This window comes from Ruditapes philippinarum, unplaced genomic scaffold (genome assembly GCF_026571515.1).
Source record: "Ruditapes philippinarum isolate M1 unplaced genomic scaffold, ASM2657151v2 ctg1686_1_1_1_1, whole genome shotgun sequence".
Classification (NCBI taxonomy): domain Eukaryota; kingdom Metazoa; phylum Mollusca; class Bivalvia; order Venerida; family Veneridae; genus Ruditapes; species Ruditapes philippinarum.
The window spans coordinates 216,956-238,286 of record NW_026865777.1 but is presented as its reverse complement, the minus strand read 5'-3'; the positions used below and the strand labels follow the sequence as shown (position 1 = coordinate 238,286).

General features: G+C 32.6%; 2 protein-coding genes across 6 annotated transcripts in view; one reads left to right on the top strand and one right to left on the bottom strand.

Moving 5' to 3' along the window:
- The first annotated feature begins 7,323 nt into the window (after nt 1–7,323).
- LOC132730275 (uncharacterized) lies at nt 7,324–13,469 on the top strand. The gene is made up of 4 exons (XM_060716161.1): nt 7,324–7,497; nt 10,382–10,498; nt 11,522–11,697; nt 13,363–13,469. Exons 2-4 carry the CDS (start codon nt 10,385–10,387, stop codon nt 13,400–13,402), a joined length of 330 nt encoding a protein of 109 aa, XP_060572144.1. The 5' UTR covers nt 7,324–7,497; nt 10,382–10,384; the 3' UTR covers nt 13,403–13,469.
- A 1,404-nt stretch (nt 13,470–14,873) lies between these two features.
- LOC132730282 (protocadherin gamma-A7-like) overlaps nt 14,874–21,331 on the bottom strand; it is a 61,565-nt gene continuing 55,107 nt past the window's right edge. For 4 of the 5 annotated variants that reach the window (XM_060716168.1, XM_060716170.1, XM_060716169.1 and 1 more), the window contains 2 exons: nt 18,200–18,347; nt 14,874–17,857 (listed from right to left, as the gene is read on the bottom strand). In XM_060716168.1, coding sequence (XP_060572151.1) covers nt 17,340–17,857; nt 18,200–18,347 — 666 coding nt within the window. In that variant the 3' untranslated portion in view covers nt 14,874–17,339. Of the gene's footprint in view, nt 17,858–18,199; nt 18,348–19,151; nt 19,222–21,331 lie in introns of all 5 variants that reach the window. The other variant, XM_060716172.1, reaches the window with a different exon arrangement.

Sequence of the window (21,331 nt, the reverse complement as noted above, 5' to 3'; positions counted from 1 at the left end):
TATTTGGTAAACGCCCCCACCCCCTTCGAAATATTAACACTTTGGTTATTAACATCTTTATTTAAGCTTGATTTCAGTTTTTTAATTTGTTGGCACAGAAAATTTTCACTTTAAACTAAAAATTACAAACCTATTCTCGAAGAACGTTACCTTAATTCCCTTACCTTACTTTTACATTAAAAACTTCCCAAACCTTTTAAAAAAGCACATTCATTTTTAACATTCGGTCCATTCCTTTTTACGATCAAACCAAACATTTGCCCCTCTTTTTTCTCTTTTTGTATTTTCAAAACTCCCTTTCTGTCGTTCCTGTGTTTTTCCCCAACCAAACATCTTTCATTTCCCTTTTCCGAGAATCTTTCATAAAAAATTGATTCACTTCCGAAACACGGCAGGTTCTTTGGAACAATATATTTTACAGGTTCCAAGATTAATAACCCCATTTATTATTGTGCAAATTGTAACAAAAGTACTTTAACATAAGAAAGGTTACTAACGTTTTGTTTTCGTATTTTCAATATTTTTAATTATTTCTCTCTGTACCTGTTACAAATCCGTTGATTTATCATACAAAAAAAATCCTCATTTTTAAATAACATATGCAAGTTAACAAGTTTTACTTCGGCCGAGTATCTTTTTGTAATAAGAGCCAACGCCATATCATCGATATTTGTAAGTTGGCTTGATTTCTTTCCGGGTACGTAGTTCAAGTTAAAAGCGCCGAGAATATAAGTTTCAAGGTTTAAGCGATCATTTTTATTTAGTAACTGTTCAAATGTGTCAATCCATTGACTACTATCCGGCGGCCTATAAACAAACATTACTAAGAACGGTTTAGAAATATTATATTTTATCTGAATACACATAGATCCAATATCTATGTGTAACTCTTAGAAGGTACTTTATTGGAGAAGAAGAAAATAATAGAATAATATACAGAACATCTAATTAATATATAATAATCAAACCCAGAGAATACTATTATTCACACATTAAATAACAATAAAATTACATCAATCAAAATCATCAAACATAATAATTAAAAATTATTTATTAATAACATTATGATTTGAATAACATTGAAACAGAAATTCACAATTGACGGCAGCAATTAATAACGCCCCTTCAGAGAGAGACTATATTAATAGCGGAAAAAAGAACACTGCTTTCAATTATATTTGAACATTTGGCGAGCTTGACCATGTCGTATAAAAGGCTGCGAAAATTTCAGTTACATGCATTTCTAGCAAAACAAAAGTAATTTAAAAGTTTAATCACTTTGATCACACGTGTGCATTATCTGAAATATATTAAATAGCGCAAGTTTTTTTTAAAGAAAAGAATATTTTTGGAGAAATAAAGCTGTTTGTTATTATCAATAAAGATTGTAACTGGCGTATAACAGCTGAGCAATATCGAGTACAAATCACCGCATCTTGTGGAGAAAACATACTCTATCAAATGCTCTCTTTCTGCTTTAAACTTCCTTTATCACATTTGTAAAATAAATGACACACATTTTTTTAGGTGAACCCAAATGAAAGCATAAATATTTGATGAATATATGTCCTATAAATATGTTATCTCAATCATTAACTTCACACGATTTGGCACAGTAGGTTAAAAACAGCACCTATGATAAGGTGACATCTAAAACTTATGCTGTTTTATGTGTAAGAAGAACCTGCAAACAGAGGATGTATTATATAGTTTTCTGCGTAATAAGTTTTTCTCTACACAAATGTGCAAAGGGCCCCTAGTTTATACATGGGGCATGAAAAAATTGCGAGCAACTCATGATTTCAAGAACGTTAAAGCGTATAACGACATGGAAAGAGAGAAATCATATAAAAGGTCCGCAAATTAAAATTGAACACCAGCTTAAATCGACGGGCTGAAACAAAACTTTTCCCAACACAAAGGGCAAAAATTTCGGGGCCCTTGCAAAAAAAAGCTTGCAAGCATCCCTTTTTTTCCAACACTGCGCCTATACAACTTTGTTCATGTCTCCTGCAAAGAAACAGGACCAGGACGTCTCTTTGATATTGTACCGTCGGTAAAGACGATGACCTGAAGAAAACAGGACTTACTTCACAGATTTTAAATTTTTTATGATTTTTTGTAAATATAAAGACTTTAGTATATCTTTTTGGAAATTATCTATGGTGCATTTCAAAACAGAACAAGATAATGGGAGTTGATTATGGGGAAAATGCTGTTATTACCTTATAATTCGTCAAAAAATTGTAAAAGATTTTGGGCCCTCTGAAGTCATAGTTACATTCACGACTTTAATGCAAATTGCCAAAAAATTTTTTTCTTTGGGATTACAAACTTTCTATTCAATTGATATTTCAGAAAAATTTAAAAGAGTAAAAATAGGCACGGTTGCTCCGGGGGGGGGGTTTTACACTCCATTTTATCATGCAGCCCCAGAACTGGGATTTTATTTGTGGAAATAACATTGGAAACGGTTATAGCACTCATCACGGCTATTCACTGCCCCCTTCGGTCTCTATCTCATTTTTTCTTTTATTTTTCGGCACTGGTCCCAATTGGTGCGAAATTGTTGTAAATGGCGTGAATAAAGGATCAGTTTACGCACGAGGCACTGACGGTCGTCATGATCAAGGAAGTCAAGCTATTCTGGTACAACTAAATAAAGGGGACGACGTTGCCGTGCAAAATCACTACAACGACCATGCAGTTTATAGCGATGTTGATATCTACTCGACATTTTCCGGTGTTTTGCTTCAGCAAAGTTACTTCCAGGGTGGCACAGTATTTGGATAGCTGAAATTGAATTGACTTTTTTTATTTACTATTATATCGTACAACTCACTTCCTTCAAATTTTTGAAATCAGATCAATATAATTATAATAATAACTTTACTCGAAGCTGTTTGACCTTTCTTCTTTCAAAATGATAACAATAAGCTACACATTAATCTTTATTTTGATTTGTAACATCTACCGGTTGTTATGTACTAATGATGACTGTTACATGTGAACACATATCGAATGATAAAACAAGCCATTTTATAGCCACATATGTGTTTTTGTTCCTCGTGGCGGTCGTAAAAGTCGCCTCGTACATAAAATCAAAGATGTTATAATTTCGATCATTGAAGGGTTTTCAGCAAGACATTATAGTGCTGTGTAAATCTTTGTTGTATATTCATGTCCTTCTATATGGCCATTTTCACTTTCGGTGGGTCCAGTATTCCTACTTGAATAATGTATAATCACATTTTTTGGCTGTGGTGTGCAGGTTTCATAACCTCTGCTGATTCCCTTTCAAAATTCCAATTTATTTATTTCCGCCCTTTGTTTCCTCGTAAGGGTCCACGCTTTTTTTTTATTTTGGGACTATACGCCGCCGCTGTTCATAGAATGACACTAACGCGACTTATTGAAGGTTCCATATAATCCACAGTATGAATATGTATTTGAATGTGAAATATTGTGAAGTAACCAATATGAATCAATTTACACATTATCAATGCCACTTTCAAACCACGTAAATTACCAAAAAATGGCCAAAATATGCATAGATAGCCTTTACTGTGTCAGTAACGCAGTAGAAATATAAGTGTAAATACTGGAAAATCACAGTCATTAATCGCACATGATATGTAAAATATTACTTGAATCTTAGTATATTTTTCTCAAGTTTGATTTTATTGAAATAGTTTGACTCAATTGGAGGCATGTAGCTTTAAGACGTGCGCACGAGATACTATGTCATGGCCACGAGTAACTAAGTAGTGCACACGAGATAATCAAGTCGTGGGTACGAGTTACTATGTAGTGCGAACTCAAGTGTCAAGTGTATGGTTGCACACAGGTGAAATGTGAGAGTTTTTATTTATCTCGTGCGCACGGAATACAATGTCGTGGCCATGAGTTTCTAAGCGGTGCGTACGAGATGATTTAGTGGTGTGCACGAGATACTATGTCGTGGCCAAGAGTTACTAAGTAGTGCGCACGAGATAATTAAGTCGTGTGTACAAGTTACTATGTGGTGCGAACTCGTGCACATGAAATAATTACTCATTCAGATTACACTATATACAAATGTATATGATTTTTTAACTTCCTGGTGCAAGATTAATCTTTTAAACTACTTAAGGTATTCACTTTAAACTTGATACATGTCTTTAGTATCATATGAGGAGGTCGTTATCAAAGGCCTATATATCAGACACTAATTTTTACTAGATATGACTCTTTGTGCGGACCATCCTGTGAAAACATTGATCAGTATACCATGTACGTACTTACGGCCTGTTAACCTTGTCCATACGATCACTTGAGAATGAATAAGCCCTATTTTTTTGATATGGTAGGGACATTGACCAGTAGATGACCTATATTGATGTTTGATGTCATAAGGTCAAAGGTCTGATGAATAACTTTAGAAAGAATAAGCCATGGTTTATATAACCTATATAGTATCTCGTGCGCACCACTAAATTATCTCGTGCGCACGACTTAGTAACTCGTGGCCACGACATAGTATCTCGTGCGCACCACTTAATTATCTCGTGCGCACGACTAAATTGTCTCGTTCGCACCACATAATTACCCGTGCCCACGACTTAATTATCTCGTGCGCACGACTTACAAACTCGTGGCCACGACATAGTATATCTTACGTACCACTTTATTATCTCGTGCGCACGACTTAGTAACTCGTGGCTACGGCATAGTATCTCGTGCGCACCACTTAATTATCTCGTGCGCACGACTTAGTATCTCGTGGCCACGACAAAGTATCTCGTGCGCACGACTTCACTATGAATGGCATTCTCTTTATGTATTAACCGACGGGTCTTTATTCTGAACATTATGAGTTGCACTATATATTTGAAGACATTCTAATACGCTAACTTTGTTCTAGCTAGGATACAGGTCATATCGGACCAGGTAATTGCAGCTATACCGTAGGTGGAACAGGACGTTTCACCCCGCAGACACTTTATCTCTTAAATTTTGAGCACCCTTCCCCTTACAGATATCTAATCCCTCAAAATCAGAAATACACTTCACCACTCATCCAAGTAATGACTTGGGGTGTGAAGTGTCTGGGGTATCCAAGGTGTGAAGTGTCTGGGATATGAATTGTATGAGTTTGATGTGTATGTAAATATTGGCGATGTGGTGATGTTATTTGGTACTGCATCTTTTCAGATTAAAAATTTGGTTATGTTAAATAGTCATAAGCATATAGTTGCTTGAATTCGATATTAGTTTGAAGATTTTGCCTTTGTGAAGTAAGATTTGTTTTAAATCGTACGTATGCCACATTGCAATACAATCACAGCAATTTTATAATTACATGCGATTTTCCTGTCTGTTAAATTATTTTTACCATCAGGACGAGGTGCAAGCTAAGCGTCTACACATTTTATTTTATTTTATTTGCATAAAATTTTCGATTTTTTAGCGTATTCTTTTAGCGGCGCTTCAAACCAGGTGTTCGAGATCCGGTCTAAATATAAAAGTTAATGAAGATGGCTATCTTTTCTGATAATATAAATCATTTTTATGAAATATTTTCAAAAATGAAAACCATAGTTCGCTACTATAACAACGTGTGTATTTACTTTCTCGACTCATTAGAATTTATTTTGAAAACGACCCGTGTCGCTGGAAACAGTGCGCAACTTTATTAAAAAACTCATTTTATATAATCAAAATTAATTTACCTCTTAATTTTTGATCAAATTATACTTGTTTGGACTGTCATCAACTTCTAGTGAACCAGTTTTATCGAGTAAATAAAAGAACATTTATTTATCATTTTGTCCAGTACTGTAGGTGCGCACTTGGTGCCTTATTCGTAAAGTAGTTGTAATGCGTTCTGTAGCTTTAACACACATTCGAAATGTATTAGCTTATAGGAATAGGAACAAAACTTAAAATGGAGTCCTGTCTGCTTTTCGAATTTACCTTTCAAATATTAGGTAGCTTTTTCTTACTGATACTCGCACACTTATGCTCTGAAGAATAAATCTATTTATTTTCTAGTGTAAAAAGGCATCGAATAAAGAAACCGATAATTAATAATGTCCATGTTTTTTGTCATCTTTTCATTGAATCACAATATATTGAAATTCGTCCTGGAATTTTTGTGTAAAGAGAACTCTGTGGCCACCGTGAACAGTTCTTTACCGTGACTTTTGTAAGTGTGAATGGAACCTGGAGGGCTTAAATAGGTTAACAATGTTAATTTTCAAAATGTATAGTGAAGATAACTAGTGGAAATGGTAATGTTCTCTGACCTGAATATGACCTTTATCTTGATAAGTATAAAGATTAGTCATTGGTACAAATGGAATTTAAAAATAACTTGCCGAAAACAGTTAACCTTTCCCATACATTTAATTTCACTCCTGTTTTTCTTTCTCTTTTTAAACGTTAATGAGATAATAATTTTAAAAAGTTTTACCCTTTCTGGTAAAATATTACTAAAATAAAACGTTGGCGTTTTCCATGAACTCCTAAAGACCTCTACATCATGTACAACATCAATTACAGATACGATGTACTGTTTTCAAAGCAATACAACACTTACATCTAGACTGTAATTCTATTTTTTTTATAAATCATCATTTAATCCACATAATTGAATATTGTAATGTATTGTATGTGGCTAAAAAGAACAATAGAGAAATTAATGGAGTAGCCACATAAATACTGTCTCGTTAGAACGCCCGTCCATCCTTCCGTCTGTCCGCTCGTCAGTCAATGAATCAGTCCGTCTGTCCGTCCGTCCGCAATAGGACTCATCGTTTACTTAACAATTCCCTGGACATAATTATACTAGTAGCCAAACGCACCTGCTAATAATAATTTTAGAGGGCATCCAAACGTTTATCATATCGAACTTTTATTCGGAACATTTAACCGATTTAACCATGTAATCATTCTTGCTTAGTGAAAATGGCGACCTTTATTTACAGGTGGTCTTTCAATTCAGATAACAAAACTTGCGCTATAACGAAACATGTGCTTTCATACACTTGGTCTTAATACTGGGGCGATCTTTTAATTAAGTTTGGTTGTAATGATATTCTATATTTACTTTTTCAAGTACTTAAAATCCTATCACTACTATTTTTAAAGCATTTTGCGCTCTCGCGTGCCAAAATAGCTCTAAATGCATGTCAAGCACAATAACACTGTATTGAATAATGCAAATTATTGAATATTGCCCGCTGATATTCTAGTCTAAATCAACCTTAATATAAGATATTGCATTGATAAAATGTGTAGATAGTTTAATCATTTGAAGTAATTCAATTTATTTTAAATCGAAGCCTTTGCCAAATGGTGATGTTTATACTACTAGATTTATTTCAATTTGTAAACAGTTCGATTTTTTCTTTTGATATCTCACCAAAACGTATGTAAAGGAAGGGGGTATTTTATGTTTAATAGCCTCAGTTCAACCTGAATAATTGGACGTAGGCTCGATCGTGGTGAAAAGAGGTAAGATATCTCCCATCATTTCTTGTTTTATATTTTAAAAAATGTTTTAAAAGATCTTTTTTATCAATATTTTTGTTTTAACAATTTTGTTGACTTTCTATCAGGATGTGGACATTGCTTTATTAGTTATCTTATCATCAAAAGATCTTAAGCTGCGATACACATGTATACATATATGAGCCGCATCATGACGTTGCGACCAGCATGGGTCCAGATCAACCTGCGCACCCGCGCAGTCTGATCAGGAGCCATGCTTTTCGCTATCAGTTTCTAGTCTTGTTATATGGTTCGTAAGCGAACTGCATGGATCCTGATCAGACTGCGCGGATGCGCAGGCTGGTCTGGATTCATGCTGGTTGCAAACGCACTATGTTGGTTTTGTCATGGCGCGGCTCATATATTGAAACAATAATGTGGTAAATGACGGTACACGATTCATTAGTTGTGTCGGTATCGTGAAACGACAGAAACTGTTATGTAAAATATCGTAATGTAAATATCGAGAAACCAATGGTATCGATGCAATTAAAACGTCAATGTTTCGATGTGTTAAATTATCGTTGTCGATATTTTTGAATATTTTGTGTATATAATGAAATATGGTCTTGATATAATTAAATATCGCAGATGGTGTAATGAAGTAGTATTTTCTATATAAAGAAGTCATTGTTTCGATATACTGAAATATTGTTGTTGATATAATGAAATATTGTTATCGTTATTCTGAAATACTGTTGTCATTAATATCGTGAAATATTGTTGACGATGCATTATATGGAAGGGATTATCCGCCACTCTAATTAATATGAATACATTGTAACTAATATGAAGACATTCTTATTATTTTGAAGACATTCTTATTGATAGGAAGACATTATAACTATGAAAACATAGTTATTAATATGAAGACATTATTATTAATACGTTGTAATCATTATGCAATATTAAGATGTTGTACTTGCTGACGTAACTCGAGTTCTTAATGAAATATGGGAACATTTAATTTACACTTCAATTCTAAGGCTGTAAACATGCAAACTATAACTAGATATTTAATTTGCTGGCTTTCAAATATTTTCCTTTATTTGAATTTACTTTCTAAAATTAATTTGACACACATTTTATTCTTACAGCGTTTCAGTATTTATTTTACAAAAATCATGGTGATTTTAGTCCCATGCTGACATTGTGTATTAACGGCCTGATGAAAACCATGTTATTCTAAACTTATTATTTCGACGCTAAACCTGTTGTTTGACACAAGCATGTATATCTATAAAGGATAAAACAATATAAGAAATCTTCGACTATTCGGGAACTTTTTTGCTTGAAAGTCAACGCAGTGATCTCCCCTGATTTTTTCAGCGTTAGTGTACATACAAAGGGAAGTAACCGCTTCAAAAAAGCGGACTACTTTCGGCATTTGCAATTAACAGCATCAAGGTCTGAAATTTCGCTACCATTATTTGTTTCGTCTGACAACCCAAACAAATAAAAAGGCCAAGTTTGAGGCAAAATATCTCAAAATCCGCCCCATACAGTATGCCACATGCATACCTTTTCTGAAAGATCTTCAAAAATGAGTTGATTTAAAGAATAAAAATGATATGTTGCGCGAGAACATGTTCATTGTTGTTGTATATAGAGCTAGTAGGCAGGGTATCACGATTTTTGACCGGATCTTTTCCATGAGGATAATTTTACGTCCGCACTGAAAGGGATCAGTTAGTATTAAACAACGACCTCTGTCGTAAGAAAACGCACTACAAAAATTGTTTTTGATAACATGAAGACGATTTTGTTTTAATGAGTCAATGTTAATCAGCATTTTATACTGATAATGATGTTTCGATTGTTTTGATAAAATGTTGAACATTTTATTACAAATGAATTAACACATATTCGGTAGCATCCATACACTGAATACCTAATGTTGATTTTAATGTGTGATTTTGAATTCAAATGTATTAAATATATTTTAAGGGAAATCATACCAATTTCCAGAATGAAACAAGAAAAACGTGTATAAAAATTAAAATTAACGTATAACAAAGATATATTTCAAAATACCTTAAAGTTTATAATTATAAATATACGAAATACACTAAGTCTTGAAAATAACCAAAATCTATCAATAAATTCACTATCGCAAAAGTAAAAACGGAAATTGGAATGTCATAAAGCATAATAGGTGAACTGGCGGATAATCCCTTCCATAGTATTAAAAAAATTGTGCCGGTATAGTGAAATATTGTAGATAACATGTCTGTAAAAATGACTTCAAATTGTTTGTGTAACAAGATCATGATATAGGTATAATGAAATACGTGATTCCATAAAATATCATCGAATCATCAATATACATCAATATACACATAAATGTATCATTGCTGAATAAAGTTTTAGGTATTGGATGGCTAATGCAATATCTCCTTTCTGAAGAGTATTCATTTTCAGTGAGGAGACAGTGTTTCGATAGGGAATTGGTTTTTCTTACCCCAACCTCTTCTTATTTGATGTAAAATGACAGGTACCTGTCTCAATAAACAAACAAAAAATCTGTTCATATACATTTTACATTGATTTATTTGAAGTTATTTAAAAACTATAGTTCATTATAATCACTTTTCAAGTAAGGAAAATATTAAATAAGTGAAACTTTTCTACAGATAATGAAAACATAATTGTTGTTGTTGTTGTTGTAAAACCGATACAAAAGTTGAACTTTAATTGTCAATATTTTTCAAACAAGATGGTAAACTTTTGTAATTTTTTGTATTTATGTCTAGAATATAGTAAAGTTTAATAATATAAAGTTTTAAAAGCCTTTTGAATAAGTGTCATTTATACATCTAATACCTTAAGTGATATTGTTTTATTCCAGACAATGACGAGATTTGCTGCCGTTTTGAGAACGAACATGACATCGGACAGGTGTCCAGAAAACTTTTTAAAATCGTTCTCGGAGTATCTTTCCAAAAGGTTTGACATTTGTAAAGAGGTACGTAAATTTAACATACTTAGGTTATGCTATAATCTAGTTCTTATAGAATCATAGACACAAAACGTCATATCTTAGTTGATTAACTGCTACTTCAATTGTATTCACATAATTATACACACAAACTAATAAAAACTAATTAAAGATATGTTCGCTTTTTTGTTAGCCAGTATGTCCTGACTGAACTGCTCTTGACACAAGAGTAATCGAAACTGAAATTTTGCTTAAGTTTACACGAAACTTTGATCTGTAAAGATGTAGGTACATCTGTAAATGTCCAGCACTGGTACGTTGTACTGGTACTGGTCTGGTACGTTGTACTGGTACTGGTCTGGTACGTTGTACTGGTACTGGTCTGGTACGTTGTACTGGTACTGGTCTGGTACGTTGTACTGGTATTGGTCTGGTACGTTGTATTGGTACTGGTCTGGTACGTTGTACTGGTATTGGTCTGGTACGTTGTACTGGTAATGCTCTGGCACGTTGTACTGGTATTGGTCTGGTACGTTGTACTGTTATTGGTCTGGTACGTTTGTACTGGTCTGGTACGTTGTACTGGTATTGGTCTGGTACGTTGTACTGGTACTGGTCTAGTACGTTGTAGCTGATATTGGTCTGGTACGTTGTACTGATATTGGTCTGGCACGTTGTACTGATATTGGTCTGGTACGTTGTACTGATATTGGTCTGGTACGTTGTACTGGTATTGGTCTGGTACGTTGTACTGGTATTGGTCTGGTACGTTGTACTGGTATTGGTCTGGTACGTTGTACTGGTCTGGTACGTTGTACTGGTACTGGTCTGGTACGTTGTACTGGTACTGGTCTGGTACGTTGTACTGGTATTGGTCTGGTACGTTGTACTGGTATTGGTCTGGTACGTTGTACTGGTACTGGTCTGGTACGTTGTACTGGTATTGGTATGGTACGTTGTACTGGTACTGGTCTGGTACGTTGTACTGGTATTGGTCTGCCGTCCATATGTCTTATTTCGTGTACATGCCCAATACAACTTATCTTTCAGAATGTTATTCTTGAACTACATACAAATGTGACATTGCTCCGTGGTGGTAGTTTCGACAAGGCGATAAATATCGATATACACCATAACTCGGAGAAAGTTAACAAATCTACCAAAAAATGTGTTGCAGAGGACATTGCAGATTTCATTTACCAAGAATTGGACATTTCAAAAGACAGGTACATGTCATATTTCTGTCGTTGATATCCATATATACCAGTGCAGTTAGGCAAGCTTGAGTGTTCGGGTGAAGAGTGAAAAAAATAGATCGTAATTTACTCCATGGGTAGAATTACGTATTCATATGGTCACAATGCGTTACTTCATGTTACTGTATCAAACCTTAAATGAGCCCAACTCTATGAGGTGTTCTTATTGCGGCCCGAATCCATGACCTTCTATGGGCCAACACTTTTATCTGCTATGTACGACACAGAGTAATAGGATGCATGCAAGTTCGATAAAAAAATTGACGTCTGCAAATTCAGCCAGTCTGAAATTTACATCAAAGTTAATGACATACATGTATATAGAGGATATTCAAGTTTTTTCTGTAAATACATTATTTATTTTCATCGAGTGGTATGAAAATAAATATTTCATGAGTGGCGGTAGCCACAAGTGAAATATGGTAATTTTCATGCCACAAGATGAAAATAAATCATGTATTTATAGAAAAAACTTGAATTTTCTGTTTATTATATACATTTTTCTCTTTTTTGACATTAAAATTTGAAAGACTTTCCCTTACAATTTGTGTACTGTCAGAATTTAAAAGGAAGTAGTCCGACAAGACACCAGTGAAAATACGGAAAATATGTTTCACTGCAGTGAAAAATAAATTTTTACAGTGAAAATACGGAAAATGAAAATACGCATTTTATTTCATCTATATTTCTCAATATTTCATTTATAAGTATATAATAAATCCACATATATCACTCCAAAACCAAAATAACATATAATATACTGGTAACGTCGCTAATATCCGAGTAATGATTTGCTATTTGCTTTATTGGACACATTGTTGCAAGTATCTTGGTTACATGTACATGGTACTAAAAGTAAATCAAGCAGTACTTTTGTTTTATGAACTGTTTTGGTGGTTTATGTTAGTCAATTGTCGTCTTTCTGTCCTTGCTATCAGTTTGACATTTAATGTTGACTGTCCTAATTTTCAACTATCACGTTTGATTGCAAGCTATCCCAATCTTTGTCGAAGACCTAATTCGTTTACGAAAAATGGAATGCCATTAAAAATAAGACACGTGTTTCAGAGATATGTTTCTGTTCATATTTACATACAGTGTCGAAAGTTGAATGTTTGGTGAAAACTATGGTGGCTGATTTTGGTACGCTTTTGTGCGTCTCGTTGGCGCTAGCGACAACGAGACAAGAAGCCAAACGGCGCATTGTCGCGCTGTAGTCTTGTCGTCCTGTCTCTAGCGCGGTACGCCAAACGGCGCGTTGTCGCGCGGCGTGTTGTTGCGATGTCACATTGTCGCTCGGTTCAAATAGGATTGGTTTATAAGCCAAGCGACAGGGCGACAACGCGAAGCACGACAACGCGCCGTTTGGCGTGCCACGCTAGAGACAGGACAACAAGACGACAGTGCGACAACGTGCTGTTAGGCGCTTGACGTGTTTTCGCTAGCGACAGGACGACAAGACGACAGTGTAACAACGCGCCGTTTGACGCTTTGTCGTGTTGTCGCTAGCGCCAACTAGACGCACAAAAGCGTACCAAATCAGCCACAATAGAAAACTATTACAAATAAGCTTGCACCTGCTTCTTTTAATATCCTCATATTTCTATTCAAAATATCATTTTCTATACATTTCAGGGTGCTTGTTTTATTCTTCGATACCAGAAGGTGCACGTAAGGGGAATAACCACGGATAAACATTTCGAAAGCGTCAGGAACATTTATCTCCCTTTAATAATAATGATTACAAAAAGTTTTGTCCCCTATGTAGAAAAAATATTTTAGTGCGTGTTCTTTTCTCTCTTATATATATGTATACTACTGCCAAAATAAATTTTAAATGCATTGATTGTATTAATTTGTATTACTGTAAGTTTGTATAAGTAAATTTGAATGGTATAAATTAGCGTTTGTGATGTTTAAAGTTCAGACAGAACTAATTAACTACCTACTTTACTAGGTGGATAAGTGGATTACATACATATGTTTTATTTTGTATCTTAAACTTTACGTTATTTTTAGTAAAACACAATCCACAATCCGTCATTCCATTTCATTCTTTTTAGGTAGAAGCACCAGGAAGCTAGAAAGATGAACTAATTTAGGGTTCTCGATTATGATTTAAAATCGTAGTGCTGTGCGATTATAAGTGAATGATTTACACTACTTTAGGTGCCACTGAGGTTAATATAAGTAATGATACTGAACTAAGAAGCAGTGTATAATTTAACTGAAGACACATTCATTATTCACATGTCTGAATGGGCACATAACTTTTGTATTTGGAAAGTCTAAAACACGATAATGACCAGAACATCAATTTTATAAAGTCTCATTCAGGTTGGTAAATAATTCTTAAAGTAATCAATTTACTTTTGTAATTATAGCAATAAGAAAGCTGCTAATATTTAAAAGATTGCTTATATTCTCCAAGCCTGATCACGTGGACACATAGTAAACATGAACCTAAGACAAGCAAAACAAACTCTTTCCAAGGAGCAGTGTGCTCCACTTTTCTCATTTGCAAAATTTCTAAATAAAGGGATCATTTGAAGTTCAGATCGTACAGACAGAAATCATCGAGATGCATACCTGCATCAGTCTCCGAGTCATAACTGAATTAGATCTAATTGAAAATAAACAAAACTAAATCCGAAATGTTAAGTAAGGTAATAATGACCTTGACCTTTAAGCTTTTGACCTTTTATAAGTATGACATATATAATTCATTTATATGCGTCTACATTCAAAGTTGTATGTTTCTTTGTCAGCAAACTTCCATTTAATGGCCCTGTCAGCACACTCAGGCAACTGTCCCATTTGTTATTTTGAACATAAAATGAGTGGGACAAGTAGAACTCTCATTGTACATCTTCATACAGTTTCAAGTTTTCAAGGTCAATGCACTTTGATTTTATGTTTTATTATTACAGGTCCCAGTGACCTTGACCTTTTGACCTCATAAGGGAGTGGCAGGTAGTAATCATTTTCGGTCCCAGGTAGAACTCATCTTGGTCAATGATCAACAGACATAAGTAGGTTGAATATGGGATACATAGAAACATGCTCTACCTTCACTAATAACAGAGTCAGCAGGGCTGACTTACTATTCTTTGTAGGCTAAGCCAAAAAGTAAAATAAATCCAATATATTTCATTAATTTTATTCATTTTTATATCAATCTTTTTTCAATACTTTTTTTGTGTATAAATATATATATAATTTCATTCAAATTAGATGGAATTCAATGATCCCTGAATAATTGACATGCAAAAACATTACATTATGTTTACAATAAAACATTATGTTCACAAAATTTTCATACAATTTTCTATACAATTTTATGCACAACAAAATCATCAACAACAAAAAACAACCAAACATTTCTATAAATAGCATATCTACAAAGACATAACAAAATCAATAGATCAGATTTTTTATAACAGATCTAATTCTATACATCAAAATTAATTATTTAGCAGTTATTGTCTACAAAATTCAATACTCCATCTTATTCACTTTTTGCATTTTCTAGAATTCCATATAACATGTATTACTTTTTATTATAATGTCAAAAATGCTGATACAAAAATGGTTCTTTGTTACCTCCCTTTCTTTAAATTAATGTACTTTAATAAATTTTCTTGCCCTTTGAATTACCTCCCTTTATTTAATTAACCCACTTATTTCATGATCTGTCTGTTTCTTAATTTCTATATTAACACACTTTTTATAAGATTTATTATCTCCCTTGATGACAATAGATCTTCATTCAAATGATAAGCGTACAAGTTAAAACTATACTTAAACAACTTATTATGCATAATCTTTATATACTTATCTTATAAAAAAAGTTAAAGATAAAAAAGTAAGTGTTCAAAGATTCCTCAACATAAACAAACAACATTGATGATAAGATTGGCACATAATTTTTTTGATTTTTTCACAAACCTTTTTACATTGAAAAACAAAGTTTAATGATTCTTTTACAGACCTAAACATACATATTTTTTTTTACTTTTATATCATAAACAAGGCTTTGCACACACTACTAAAATGTCTTTGGGGTGAACCAAGATTAGAGATTCTTTTGGAAATGTGCAGAAATCTGAAAGGTTAAAAATGGAAATCGCTTAAAATATCAATTGTTTATAAATTCTTCCATAGTACCATGAGATTGTCTTCCTTTAAATTTGAAAGGTAATCAATAAGCTTATAACTAAATCAGACATTTTGTACAATATATTACAAACATAGAAATTCAAATATTAGCACTATCAACTCAAGATATCTTGGCATTATTTCAAGGTTCAGTACACTTCATTCCAGTAATTCTCAACTCAATTTATATTATGTTAATATTTCTTGTTAAATTTACATCAATGAAAAAAATTAATTTATATTGAAAACAAACTATAACAAAATATAATTTTGTTTAAGGCCTTTCACAGTACTAAATTGTTGTTCAGTCCAATTTATACATTAGTTAAAAATATTTATTTAAGGTTGATTGAGATGAAAGCTTAAAACTTTATTGAACCATTTTTGAAGTCCACTTCCTGGCACAAACCTGTACTAGTGTCATATAAGGAAACATGGTGGTGACCCAGTTAGGACTATGATCCCTGGAATTAAATTAATTTTTACCATTATAAAGAAACCCATAAATTTTTGCAGCACACAATATTAATTTAAAGGATAGTTTGTTTTAGTTTTAAGTTTCATTTTTGAAACATGTAATAATAAATCCATACAAATTTATCATTTACAAAATTAATATGGCAAGAACACATTAAGAACACATTGCATATTCATCTATACTTTTATACTAGTCAACCATGTTTAAAAAGACATCATTTTAAAGCAGGGAGAAATAGAATTTTCTTTACTGTCACCAATACCAGTGTTTATTGTGATATAAAATTGAATAAAAGGCTATTATGTCATTTTGACCAATTTAAAAAGTAAAGGCATACATGTATTTTTACTGGTGTTTTTTTAAACATGCTTGACTGTATGTGAAAAATGGTGCTCATAATTATTATGAAATATTTGGTACATTTTTTGAATGATTCAATTTACACATCATCAATATATCTTCTCAAAACACAAGAATGATTACTCTGCATATACAATTTCTAATTATTATGAAAATACAGTAAACACTGAAATCTTTCTCCACTATCAACACCAGTCTCCTTTACAAATCTCAGTTGCATTGATTTGTTCCTATCCAGTAGGAATACATAGTAAAAATTTTAGTTTGTAAACCAGTCTGAAACTCTTGCCTCTGATTGGTTCACTAAAAGCTATGTTTTTAAACTGACCAATGGGAAAGCAATGTATCTGAGACTGGTACACGACTTTGAAAAAACTTCATTTTAGAAGATAAATCTATGCTCTATACACCAATAAGCAGACTGCTGACATATAGAATTTGTTTATATCATCATTTAATTACAACAGTTCTGCACGATGCTGCCTTGAATTCAAGTATCAATGTTTTATTTCACAAATTTGCTAACCCTGTTAAGGTAGTAATATCACATGAAACACTAGCAGGAATCTATTATGACTCACTTTAATAGCACAAATAAGGAAATTTACTTAAATTATCACACGAAAGTGTCTGGTTTATAGAACATGTCTTTGGTTTCCGATGCCAGTATATCATCTTGTAAATCATTTATAGTATAACTTCCCGACGTTGTGGTCGTATTATCATCATCCTGAGACCGCCCTGTTATGCTTTCATTTTCAAATGAATTCCCGAAACTAAGATTTGATTGCTTAGATGAGTGTAATATTGGATCAAAATCCATTTGACCTTGAACCGGTCCCAAATTCTGTCCATTATTAACGTTCATGGCAGGGTGTGGGACGTTACTTTCACTCGGATGTCTATACTGACTATATAAATTATTCCTATGTGGATTAGATAAATCATTCATAGGAAATGAGTTTTTATGAGCATCCTCACTTTGCTGTCTTTTTTGTTTTTGTTTTAAAAATGATGATAAAATAGGACCAGTTTTATGAACACTGTTGCCGTGGAAAGACGAGAAAGTTGGTTGATGATTGTCTGACGTGTAGAAGGGATGCGAGGTTGACGTGTTTGGACTCCGTGACTCATCTGAAATATCAAGATAAAGATAAAGTTTTAAATACAATTACCAGTAGTTCTTCAATAATTTAAAATGAATCCAAAAATACATATGTTTTAAATGAGAGAGCAACACAAAGTTAAACTTCCAATGGTTGTTTATCTAAATATTAAAGAAATCAAAATATCAAAGTAAAAATTCAAAACCGTATAAAGAACAATCACCCTTGTCATCACTTCAATCAAAATTGTTTGTGAAGCAGAAAAACATGTGCATTAATCTGTGCATAGAATTACCATTAACTCTGTATAGAATAACAAAATAGACTTATAAGAGTTGTTTCCCTTTGATAGAGAGACAATTTGTGCTACCTGTATCATGAGAGATTGTCATACTGCTACGGATATCTTCCTCACTGCCCCCACGTCCCGAATCGCTCGTAGTCATCTCCCCTGAACTCTCGCTGTGAGAATCGTCCAGATTGTGCCGTTTCGTCAATCCAATATATGTCCTCGCCGGCTGTAATTGTGTGATAGAGAGGTAAACATCAAACAGTGCATAGAAAAATAACAACATTACTTTTATCCTTTAAGGTCAATACATCCATCATCTATTTATGATAATTTGGCAAATTTTAATACTTCTTGAGCCTAAACATATAACCATCTATTGAAAATGATGATCTGAAAATTTGTCACCACACTGTATCACTAATACATACATGTAAAAGAAAGATAATGAAACAGGCAAATAAAAAAGGGCTCAATTTATAAATGGTTTTGATGGATGGATTCACCGTAAACAAAATATTCAAATATGCAAATTTCCTAACACCTTGTGCAAGATGAAAGTTTAGCTGTGTCATCGTGCAATTTTAAACTTAAGCTGCATCAATTTATTGCTACTTTTCATAAAAAAGTCAGAAAAGAAATTAAATTTATAATAATGACTGATATAGATGAAAACTGAATTTCAGAGTGATGTACGGTAGATCTAGTTTAAAATATGAAATACAAAGAAGTTCTTCAATTTACTATATTGTGTAAGAGAAAACTACAGAAATACAAAACATACTAGGCTACTTGTAAATTGAACACAAAAAGGAAACTGATTATTTTTGTTGACTTTTTAAATAAAACAACAATAATAGTTTACTTATATATCATTTACATATATACGCAAATTGAAGAAAAACCATAAACACAAATGTGCACAGTGTTAACGCTACCAACAACAAAAACAACAACAAATAAAACATTCAAATTTTGCACGAGTGTCTCGTGCACAACATTTGAAAAATATCCCCTGCCCGTGCGCTGGTACCTGATAAATAAGTTGATGACACTGTGGTCTTCACAGACATTGCTCTCCGAGGAAATGTCCAATAACCTTCCTATTAAAGTGTTAAAATGATTGTTGAAAAATACGATTTGTCTTAAAACTACAACAAAATTCAAACTTATAAACAACTAAATAAAGCTCCAGAAACATGCCTTGAATACTACCAAAGAGAACAAAGAAATCATGTTTAGAAAATGACCTGAGAAATTCAAAAAATTGAAAATGATACGATAAAAGAACTTGTGACATCAAAAAATACTTTTTAAATAAAACTGTCATCTTTCAAATTTTAATTCAGAATTTTTCTTTTCAACAATCGAAGTTTTCATAAATCTTTCTACATCAACTATCTGATATTCTGATACTTGACTGGGTTCAACCTTTCCTAATTTCAAATACAACATAAAATGAGATTGGTCATTTTCTTGAAATTCTATATGACCAAAACAATTAACGAATCTTTTGAAATCGGGACAATTTGCTGTAGGTGACAGTCAATTGTCTATGACATACAAATGACCGCTGTATCTATAACAGATACTTAATATTTAACTAGACCTCAGGTGGACCACGCTAAAGTTCAATTCTGCCATTTTTATGCTAAATTCGTACTTTGGTTCAAAGTTTAAATTACTATGGTTCAAAGTTGAAACTTACATCGGAAAAATCAGTTCTGTCACCAGCAAATACAGACAAATTGTTAAATAATACTGGTTAAATGATGGAAAATATGTCAACATAAAAAGCACATTTTGTTAAAAATTGGAACATGTTTGTTATAATTTATTTTATTTCAGATGTACCCAAAAACATGAAATTAAGCAAAAGAACAAACTGACATGGATAAACATAAAGTCACAATTTGGTGTTACCTAGCGACTTATTTCTTCAATCCTCTTTAAAATTAAAGTCATGTAAAAGTTAATGGTCACAAATTAATGAAATAAAGTCAAGAAACGTAACTTATTTTATGGGCAATAAGTTCTTCATGTTTTACACCATATCAGGTGATGCAGAGAAAGTTTACTGACTGCTAGTTAATAATTAGAGATTCTCGATGACATAAATATCTCATTTGATGTTGGACCGTATACTTCTCGCCCATAATTGCCTGATAATTACAAGTCATTTGCTATATAATATGTCATAAAGTTGTCCGAAATAGGTACAACAGTAACTCAACCCTTTATAAAAACCTAAATATTAAAATGTACTAACTAAATTCCTAGGGTATTCAAACTTCCTTTTTAAATAAATGAAAATATATTGTTACTTGATCAAATTTTTAGTTCATTTTTTTACATAAGATGATTTTCAAAAACAGGATATTAAAATAATTTTAAGTTTAATTTGAATGTATTTACTTGGAGAGATTATTGCAAGATAAGCAATTTTTCTTTGGGACAATTTTTTCTTTTACAATAAGTTTGTAAATAATTACTGTACCAGTTTTACCCATGAAATGTGAAGAAGTTTAATAAGTCAAATAAAGTGAAAAAATCCAGATCTATTTAGATTTATTATTTCCTTCTTTTAATCCCTTAAAATCTATTAATAATGCAATATGCAAAACCTTTATTTCAATTTAAATTTAAAATTGAGTAAAAACCATATAACTGTGACATATGTTTCCTTTCAAGAGGGCCTAGATCTGAGTTATTAAATTATAAATGTTTTGCAGCTGAATTTTCGTTCTCAAAGCAATTTATGAAAAGGACAAAAAGCATGTAATTGATTACATTAAATTGTAATATATTTCCACCGCAATGTTGTACAATCAGACAATCTATGTGCGGCCTTTATTTGTTTTTCTCTACAAACACGCAATATTGAAGGCATCTATCATACTTTAAAGCTGTTCCTTATCAGTAAAAAGCAAACAAAATTGTGAAAAACCTTCTATTATTTCATCCTGATTTAGTTTCATATTACATTTAGCCATTTGAAGTTTAATATTTGCTTGTGAGGGAATATATGTCTAGACGGTGGCTTAGCATAAAAACTAGAGAAAAAAACAAAATGTAAAAAAGTCAACTATAATAACTGTTCAATCTATTCATTATATTTCAATCATACTAGATTATGTCATTATCCCGAAATCATCTAAATTTGAGCCTATGTGTCAACAAAACATATAAAAGTGGCCATAGATCCTATTTTTG